Below are 10,640 nucleotides of genomic sequence, written 5' to 3'. Positions count from 1 at the left end.
TACTGTTGACATGCATTCCTTTTTTTTCTCCGGAGGATAAGGACACATCTTTGAATATTTACAAAATACGTTTTCTCTTGGCCTGTTCTTAAAGCTCCTGGGATAATGTATTTCATCATCTATGCGCAATAAAAGAGAATACAAGTGAAGATCCCTGACACAGCAGAGAATAACTGGTGAAGAGTTAATGTCGCAGACAGTATATGCCCCTGTTACTTAGCCAACTTGATCATCAACCATAAATCAGTGTCCATATGTCAGGCAGCGTTTGTGACTCTGGGGGGATGGGCACCTCCCGGATGAAGGGCAGTAAATGTGTATGTAAGAGGTGGATCCTGGTGACTTGTGACTCTGATTTTGTTTACAGAGCACAGATGCCTCATGCCAGAAATACTGCAGAGAAGCCAAGCTGAAACTTAGCAAGAAGCAAACACTGCAGAGCCACATGCTGGATATATGTATCATGTTTGTTTAAAGATGTCTGTGTAGAATTCAGACCGCCTGCAATCTGCTGCGCAAAACATTTTTCCTTCCAGTGCGGGAAGCATTGATACAACATAACTAAGTAACAATAATATTATATTTCTTAGGGCTCATTCAGACAACTGTGAATAAGATCCGTGTGCTGCGCATGGAAATCACGCGCAGCACACGGACTTATTGATTTCAATGGGGCCGTTCAAACATGCAGGAGTTTTCACGCAGCGAGAGTCTGCATGTCCTATATTGGTGCGTTATCATGCACCTACGTGCCCATTGAAGTAAATGAGTGCGTGATGCACATCCGTGTGCGGTGCGTGATTTGTGCATCAATTCAATTAAAATAATAAACAAAAAAAAAAAGATGTGTGTGAATAACGTATGCCACTCGCAAACATAACGCAACACACGGACCAGGTTCACACGCGTTTTTCACGTGTGTGAATTTGATACGTTCGTGTGAATGTAGCCTGAGGGACGTTCTTGTAGACACAGACATGGGCCGTATACAGTACATTTACATCAGCGGTTAAATATTAACAATTCTTAGAATACATTTTTTTGTTAACCTGGGGATTGATATAACCTTTTCAGGACTGAAAGCTCAGCTACCGACAAGAGCAAACATAAATGGCCTCTAAACTACTGCTGTGTGCCCAAGTCATAGCTCTCGGCAGCAAAAAACCTTAAGATATCCGCACGTCAACATATTGGGAAACTTACTCTAATGTCTGATCACTAAACCTACACGAAAGTGCAGCGAATAAACATGGTAATATGATTTACACATATGTATGTCAATGTTTATCAGATAAAGTAGTGATCAGGGAGGCAGACATCTTTCTGCTCTTCTTGTCGGTAATCCTGCAGAAATACACTTTTTTCCCTTAAATCTGCCCATACGCATAAAAGGGGTTGTCTACGATTATGAAAACATGGGTACTTTCTTCCAAAAACAGGGCCATACCTGTCCATGGGTTGTGTCTTTTATTGCAGCTAAGCCTCATTCACTATAATAGAGCCAAGCTGTAATACCACACAGAATCTGTGGACAGGTGTGGCGCTGTTTTTGGAAGAAAGTACCCATGCTTTTCTAAGGCCCCACGCACACGAACGTAAAAACGCCCGTAATTACGGGCCCACAGACTTCTATTGGACACGGGTACCTTCCTGTTTGCTTACGGGAAGGTGCCCGGGCCATTGAAAAATATAGAACGTGTCCTATTTCAGGCCGTAATTACGGCATGGGCAGACCCATAGAAGTCTGTGGGGCTCCCGTAATTACGGGTGGCTACGTGTGTGTGTACTCGTAATTACGCGAGCATTGCTACGCATTGGTACTCACTGTCCAGCGGTAGTCACTGTCCAGGGTGCTGAAAGAATTAAACGATCAGTGCTGGATAGGGAGAAGGGGCTGCACTGATCAGCAGTAACTCTTTCAGCACCCTGGACAGTGACTACCGCTGGACAGTGAGCACCATGCGCAGCGCTCACAATATAGATTTGTAATGTTTCCTTCAAAAACCTGCAACAAAAAAAAGTTCATACTTACCCAGAACTCCTTCTTACTCCAGTCCGGCCTCCTGAGATAACGTTTCATCCCATGTGACCGTTGCAGCCAATCACAGGCTGCAGCGGTCACATGGACTGCCGCATCATCCAGGGAGGTCGGACTGGATGTCAAAAGAGGGACGCGTCACCAAGACGCTGCGGAAACTCTGCCCGAAAGGGCTGCCCCTTCTCTCTATCCAGCACTGATAGAGAGAAGAGGCTGCCGATCAGAGCTGTATAGACAGAAGAGGTTGGCGATCAGTGCTGGATAGAGAGAAGGGGCTGCCGATTAGTGCAGTGCAATATCTCTCTCTACGTGTGAAGAAAACGGGTCCGTAAATACGAGTGGAATACGGGTGACTACGGGCACGGGTCCGTAAATACAGTTTAAATACAGGTGACAAAGGAAAAAATATGGTCGTGTGCATGGGGCCTAATCCTGTACAATCCCTTAAAGATGGCTGCCTACAGCTATTCCTCCAGACTTCTGCATACACATGCTTGCTCGGCCAAGTGTGGTTATGTATTTAAGGCCGGGTTCACACAGCGTTTTTTTTTGTACGCTGATTCCGATGCTTAATCAGCGTCGTAATCCGCATGGAAACGCCTCTCTTTTGGCTTCCACTGATTTCAATGGGAATCAGCATAGTTCATATGGCACTGATTTTTCAGCTCGCTGAAAGTAAAAAAAAGCTGGCATATGTTTTTCTGGAAGCAGCGGCACAAAGTCCCATTGAAACAATGGGAAGCTCTGAAAACAGCGCAAAATGCATTGAGTGCAGAAAAGCGCCAAAAACAGCATCCAAAACATCTTGCAATTTAAGGCTGGGTTCACACACAGTTTTTTGCAGGCAGATTTTGCTCTGCCTGCACGCCGATTTTCGCAGTCTTTTTCACCCACGGCCATTGAGCACCGCGGGCAAAAAACACTGTAAAATACGCTTTCTCTGCCTCCCATTGATGTCAATGGAAGGTCAGAGACGTAAACGCCCGAAGATAGGGCATGTCGCCTCTTCTTTCCGCGAGACTGTTTTTACGCTCAATCAATGGGAGGCATTTTCGGCCGCTCTTTGGCACATTTTCCAACGCGGTTTCCGCGTCAAAAAAACGTGTCAAAAAACTCTGTGTGAACTGACCCTAAAATCTGCATCCAAAATCAGCCTGGAAAACAGATTCCGCCTCACCTAAATACCGTGTGAACATACCCTAATGGGGAGAGGGGAATAACCTCTGGCAGCGGCTTATCTCCTGCGGGAACAAAGGATCAAGCATGTTAAAATCCAATATACCTGATCCTTTTTCCCCCAAAGTCAGGACCCCTCCATGCACATCAGATTGTCGGCGGATCCTACCGAAATCGGTGGGTTTGGGCAACTGTCATCTGATGTGACTGGGCATCTTAATTGTTTAAAGGGGAGCTCAAGTCCTGAACGTGATCTTATTTAATTAAAGGCTATGTAAGGGCGGATTTACACGAGTGTGTGCGCAAAAGGCACTTGACAGCTCCGTGTGTCATGTTCATATGGATGTGCGGCTGCGTGCTTTTCACGCAGCTGCCATCATTATGACACTCCGTTTGGATGTTTGTAAACAGAAAAGCACCACGTGCTTTTCTGTTTACATTAATTTTTTTACTGCTGTTGCGCGAATAACGCGCGTCCCACGGATGTGCTTCCGTGTGGTGCGCGTGATTTTCACGCACACCCATTGACTTCAATGGGTGCGTGATGCGCGAAAAACGCAGAAATATAGAACACGTCGTGAGTTTTACGCAGCGGACTAACGCTGCGCAAAACTCACGGACCGTCTGCACTGCCCCATAGACTTGCATAGGTCCGTGCGACCCGCGTGAAAACCACGCGGGTTGCACGGACGTATATCACGTTCATGTAATTCCGCCCTAAGGCTTAGACGTTTTTATTTTTTTTTTAAATTCAATCAGTGTGATTGATGCAACTTTCAAAATACATTTTATTAAATATAATTTTTACTTTTTGAGATACAGCTGCTTTGTGTTCTGTATACAGAGCAGCTGTATCTAATGCTGAATCCTGTATCTGTCAGGCCCGCGGCACTGACTGGTTCAGTGACAGTGGGTCTTGCGTGTCTCTTAAATGCAGGATCCACCTGTAATCGATCACATCTAAGATATGAATTTAGATGTGATCGATAGCAGCTTGATCATGCGCGTCAGACACAAACAGGACCCACTGACACTGCACCCGTCGGTGTCGCTGACCAGACGGATACAGGTTTCAGCCCTAGATACAGTGCTCTGCATACAGGATACAAAGCAGCTGTATCTCAAAAAGTTTAAATAATTTTTAATAAAATGCATTTTGAAAGTGGAACTAGTCAATGATAGGTTTTCTTTTATTATTTTTTTAATAAAATTGTCTATTTCAAAGGTGTACATAGTCATTAAAAGGGGTCTCCTTCTAGTAGTAACCTATTGCATACAACTAGGATATACTATCACAGTTTTTCATTGCAGAGAACAACTCTTATTCCCGCACTGTGCAGGGATGTACAACGCAGATCTATTTACTTATTTGCCATGTACTGTCGATGACCAAATCTCTGCTTAAAGTAAATAAAGAAAACATACAAAGGTTTTATGGGCATAAAAATAAAACATTACAATATACTTACCTTACCATTTCTCCGTTATTCCACTACTGCAGTCTTCAGTGCTTCTTGCTTAGGAGTGAGTGTGATGACATGTTATCTATAGGGACAACATGTTACATGACCACAGCATCAACAGAACTGCCACCATGGCGGACATAGATTTACCACCACACATTACATGTTCTCACTATGCATGACACATCATCACATACACTACCAAACAACGAACAGCAGGGGAGAGAGGAAACCAGTAGCGGGGTCAGTACAGATATTTGTATAGATAGGCATATTCAAAAGTTTGTTATTTTATCCTCAAAGAATGCTTCTGTCTAGTATTTTAAAAAAAACAAACCAACCCTTAGGGCTAATGCACACGACCGTGTGTGCCGCCGGAGTCCCGTCCGTGATCCGTGGAAAGATAGAACGATCCCTAATGTGTTGTGTAGTTTCGCCCACATATATTAGCCCACACGGGCACTTTACCAGGTATACCACAAAATTGGTATCACATGTATAGAAGCCTTTTATGGGAAAAGATTTGTTCGTGTGGGGATGCTGGAACCGATCACCCTTGATTACGTTGGAGCAGCATGAGCAATGGAGGCATGGGAAAGTTCCATTGTGTCTAGGTCGTAAGAAAGTTTGTCTAGGCAATTTAGTGTTGCTGCCAATGTCTGCTCTAAACAATCTATCCCTGAAATTGGGTGGGCGTTTGAGGCACATCATAACGGGCAACGTAAATTCTTGAATGGTCGGGTAGGCCGTACTGAGGTGGTGCCAATGTTTTCTAATAATTTATTTAGACATGCCAGTCATGTGGTGGTCTTTGTAGTGATTTTACACAAATCGCAACATAAAAAAATCGGCACATGAAAATACACCCCAACATGACTGGAAAGTGGGTGTGGATTTGGGATTGTGACTATACAATGGGTTTGATTTGCCACTTAGTTCTGGGAACCTCATACAGAGAATAACTCAGTGTTAGGCCGAATTCAGACGACTTTAGAATACGTCCGTGTGATGTCTGTTAAAACAAAGGCCGTCAAACGGACACATGTATTTCAATGGGGCTGTTCACATGGCCATTTCAAAGGACCGTGTGAAGGGTCTGTTGAAAAATAGAACATGTCCTATTTTCTTCCGTTTTCATAGATCCCTCCATAGACACAAGTCTATGGGGATCTGTAAAAACGGGACCCGTACAGGGGCAACTCAGATGTGAAAAACGGACGTTTTTTTAACGTCCGAGTTTCCCCAAGTTCGTCGGAATTCAGCCTTCGGCCATGTTCACAGTGTGAACACTGCAGAATTTCCAACAAAATGTTCTGTGCGGAAATTTCACAGCATTTTCGCTAGAGTAATCGTCATGCTGCAGAATGACAATCAGCACCGAAGTTCAATTTCCGCACTCGTTTTCTGCAGATTTTTTTTAATATGTTTAAATCTCATCCACTTTGCTTCTAATGTAATACGCTGCAGAATCCAGGAACATACCCTAAGGACTTATTCACACGACCGAGTGCAAACGTGAAAAACGTGCGGGATCCAATTTCACGGATCCCTCATAGACTTGAGTCTATCGAGGGATCCATGAAAATGGAAGAAAATAGGACGTGTTCTATTTTTCAACGAACCCTTCACACAATCCGTTAAAACAACGACCCCAATGAAATACATGCGTCCGTGTAAGGGACGTTGTTTTAACGGACGTGACACGGACATATTCAACGTTCGTGTGAATAAGCCCTAAAGCTGGGTCCACGCGGAGCACAAAATCCGCAACAAATCTCATCCATATGCTGCAGAATTTTTACAAATGGAAATTGACCTGCAGTGCGGATTTTAAAATCTGCAGCATGCCTGAGTATTCGCCGCGCAATCCGCAGGCAGATTCACGCCATTTTCTTCCTGCGTGGACAATGCTTGCAATGTATCGATGGTAAAAATATTTTACTATTATCGGCCTCACGGTTTAAAAACTGACCTGGTCACAGCACATGTTAAGACACGCATGACACCATAACCATGTGTGAACATGACCATGCCAACAATAGCATTTGAATTGTACATAGGATTCACTTTGGCTGCACTGTCTCTTTAATACCAGGAGACACCAATGAAAGACACCTTCTATCAGATCATCCATCATGACATAGAAAGTTTATAAATATTAGATGGATTGTGCAGGGATGAAGTAAACCTTTGTCTGCCCCTTATCACCACAGTCTGTCGTCTCTGTGGAAAGAGAAGGAAATAAAGACCCCTAGTGGCCGGCGAGCAGATTACACGAGTCACCAGGAGAGCAGAGCAGCATCAGGACGGTTGGATCTCCTCCAGCTCCGGCTGTGTTTATCCAGGTTTTACTTCTGCTGCTTGCCTGCTAGGCTTTTTTTTCCTCCCCCCCACCCCCATTGCTCCTCCCTTCTGCAATCCTATATTAACAAGCTGGGAAGCAGAAACCCAGTTCATTGTTGGCCAGTCCCCATGCCTCTCGCTGAGGAGTGAGGGAAGCGTCAGCTCTGCAGCAGGATCGTATTACAGGCTCACACAAAAGGGAGAGCTGCTGAATCCACCTCTATGCTGGGATCTACCCCTGATCCCCTCCAAGCAGCAGTTTAGGATCACTCTCAAGGGGTAAGTGTGCGCTGCTTACACGATCCGACTATCTGGGCTCATTGTCTGGCTTCTATGGAGGTGGCAGGCAGATGGCAGTGCCATGATAAAAAATTCAGTGCATGCTAAAAGTTGCTTTAATGGTCAGGTTACCTATTCTCTAGCTGCAGGGATCTGTTACTGGCTGATCTGGCATTGCTATTATATAGATGTATGGTGTGTGTGATGAGGAAAGTTGAGCTGGTGAGGATTTCTTCTATGGGAGCTAGTAAATATTAGTAAGTTATTAAAGTGATCGGTGTGTCTGGATCAACAACCACTCCTATGGCTGCATGGCTTTAAATGGTGGCAGTCGTTGTGCTCCACTTCTTGTAATGTAATGGGAGCTAGCCCCTGTAGATGAACCCATCAGGCTGCAGCCCCTCACATATGGACATGACTTGCTAATGATGCAGTACCTTTGTTTGCATTGTTGTGAGACCCTGACTGACTGGTTTCCTCCTCATCCCCTGCTGTAGGAAGTTCAATATTTATATAATGTATCTGTCATGGTTGCTGCAAGGGATCTCTGCTCATCTCGCTGTGCGGATGGCTAATACTTTACTGATCGCCTGCTTATGTGCGTAACCTTTAATGATCAGAAATGAGATTATCGCGAGCCTTTTGTACAACGCTTTCAGTAAAGTGCTGGGGCTTAATGTATGGCTGGGAGTGTTGAAGATTTGTTATGTGCCAATGTCTTTGTCACTGGCGTGTCAAGGGGTTTACGGTCGTACTGTTAATGTCATGTTGGGCAATGATTTTCCAGTGATTGAGCAAATTGAAAGGTAATGTATACATGTTATCAGCAGCCGGGTGCAGGAAAGGGGCTCAGATGAGCAGGGGCTTGTAGGCAAATCCCAATGTACGCTGTAAAGAGTGATGTCGGAGCAGTTCTCCTGCTGTGTTTTAATTCATCATTGCCTAGATAAGCGGCGCCATGAGATGCCTTAGATTCGGTGTGTCAGTAGTGTTTTATTTGCCAGGCAGCATCTTATATTTACTTACTCTCTTCCTAGGTGTGCGATGGCAGACCATATAATGGCAATGAATCATGGTCGGTTTCCAGATGGAACGAATGGTCTCCACCACCACCCTGCTCATCGGATGGGAATGGGTCAATTTCCAAATCCTCACCATCAGCAGCAGCAACAACAACAACAACTTGCCTTTAACAGCATGATGGGAGAGCACATGCACTACAGCACTGGGAATATGAACTCTAATAATGGCATCAGGCATGCCATGGTGGCCGGGAATGTAAATGGTGGGCACCCTAATGGCAGTATGGCACCGGCGGTGAGGTTTAACAGTTCACAGTTCATGGGAGCGCATGTTACAAATCAAGGAGCTCCGCTTAGTGCCAGTATGCAGCTCCAGAAGCTAAACAACCAATATTTTACACATCATCCATACCAACACAACCACTATATGCAGGAGTTGCATCCTGCAAATCATCAGATAAATGGGACAAACCAGCATTTCAGAGACTGCAATCCAAAGCACAGCACTGGCATGCCGCCTTCAGTGAGCCACGTCCCTGCAGCAATGCTGCCTCCTAGCGTCATAGACACGGACTTCATAGATGAGGAAGTGCTAATGTCCTTGGTCATAGAAATGGGTTTGGATCGTATAAAAGAACTACCAGAGCTATGGCTGGGACAGAATGAATTTGATTTTATGACGGACTTTGTTTGCAAACAGCAGCCGAACAGAGTGAGCTGTTAGGCCTGGAATGAAAAATACAAAAATAATAATAAAACAAACAAAAAACAAACCTGAACATTCCTCCCTGGACACCGAATCTTGCTTCCAGAGTCCACTATTAATCTGTACAGAATATATATATATATTTTTCCTTTGATCCCCACATTTTTATTCCTGAATCCCCTCGCCCACTGCCTTGTTAATTGAGCCACTATTTCTGAAAATGGGGTGTTTCAGCAGATTTATTTGTCTCCTGTCTCAAGTCGTCCGTGTATGGTGTTCTGACAGAAGTCCATTTCAGTTTTTCTTTGGACTGCATTAACATGAGAATTGTTGGTTGCATGAACCTTGACAGCAGGTCTATTGCTGCACTAATGCTGCCATCTTGCTTCAGTTAATCTATGCATTGCTGTGCACCCCTTTTTTTTTTTTCTTTAACTGGAAGTTTTAACAAATATGGGCCATGCCTTGCTGGATCAGGAGAAGTCCTACTGTTTAATTTAATTTTTTTTTTTTCCCGGTGATTACTTGTTTCACCCGTGTACATACGACGATGAGGGTGGAATGTTATCAGTGTAAAACATTTCACAAATGCTTTTTTCCCAAAAAATGTTTGACACTGTGCTAATAATATAGTTAATTTAGTTCATGGAAAATACTACTGTGTTGAAAGCTTTTTAGGAAATTTTGACAGTATTTTTGTACAAAACCTTTTTTTTGAGAAAATACTTGTTAATTTATTCTATTTTAATTTGCCAATGTCAATAAAGAGCTGCAATGTGCACTATTCTACTTTTGGTGTAAATTTTTTTTCATTTTATTTTAACACTTCAGGTTTCCTTTTTCTGATGAACTTTGGCAAAAATAGTTTTGGAAAATGTTGCCATAATATAGCTTCAGTAAAATCTAGACGCTCGGTTGTAGAATTGTGTGCCATGATGGCATTGTTATATAATTTATGGGGTAAATCTGTACTCCAGTTTGCTAATATACCCCATGTCCTTGAGGGCTGGGAGGCATTGTTTACATGAGGTTACCTCAGAATCAATTGGTTCTGTCTGCTTTGTTTAGACTGAGTGTTTACACCTATCTTTTATTATATAGAATTGTCCTGTCTGCACAGAACAGGCATGGCTAATCGATCCTAAATCTAAATCCGCAATGCCTTTTATCGGCCTTGGTTTTCCAGATCAACATTTGGAATCCAATTCAAGCTCTAGATGTGCTTGACCCCTAATATGTAGGCCCTGAGAACGCCTTGTGTTGTAGACTCCAAGCCTTAGATTATAGAAGTGCTTGGGCCCTTGCTTTCATGTCTATCTAATAAGTACAGTCTATAATAAAGGCCGCTATTTGTCGGCTATAAAAATACTCTGAAATGTGTACGCTTAAGTTAATACAATGGACGAGACAACGTGCATGGTGGCACCCGAATTGAACTGAGTATTTAGCTTTATGATGGGTATTCTATATCTGTCTCCAGACAAGGAGTTAAAATACTGTAATTACAGGTTGGATAATGCTGGGACTTGACCTGATGTTTTGCTACTTTGCAATAAAACGATTCACTTTGCAACTCTTCCGTTTAGATTACTTAAATGTTACGACATGTGTGC

The 10,640-nt window shown here is 43.5% G+C and overlaps 1 protein-coding gene across 1 annotated transcript; it reads left to right on the top strand.

Annotated features, from left to right (window-relative positions):
- Window positions 1-6,979: 6,979 nt before the first annotated feature.
- Window positions 6,980-9,816, top strand: CITED2 (Cbp/p300 interacting transactivator with Glu/Asp rich carboxy-terminal domain 2). The gene is made up of 2 exons (XM_075864290.1): window positions 6,980-7,299; window positions 8,337-9,816. The coding sequence occupies exon 2, from the start codon at window positions 8,344-8,346 to the stop codon at window positions 9,043-9,045; it is 702 nt and encodes a 233-aa protein (XP_075720405.1). The 5' UTR covers window positions 6,980-7,299; window positions 8,337-8,343; the 3' UTR covers window positions 9,046-9,816.
- Window positions 9,817-10,640: the final 824 nt, after the last annotated feature.

Source organism: Rhinoderma darwinii, chromosome 4, assembly GCF_050947455.1.
Source record: "Rhinoderma darwinii isolate aRhiDar2 chromosome 4, aRhiDar2.hap1, whole genome shotgun sequence".
NCBI classification, from domain to species: domain Eukaryota; kingdom Metazoa; phylum Chordata; class Amphibia; order Anura; family Rhinodermatidae; genus Rhinoderma; species Rhinoderma darwinii.
Note: the sequence above shows the minus strand (reverse complement) of the source record. Positions and strands in the feature narration are given on the sequence as shown.

Bases quoted from the DNA above. Each gene is read 5' to 3' on its own strand.
- CITED2 (XM_075864290.1), top strand. From the start codon at position 8,344: ATGGCAGACCATATAATGGCAATGAATCATGGTCGGTTTCCAGATGGA.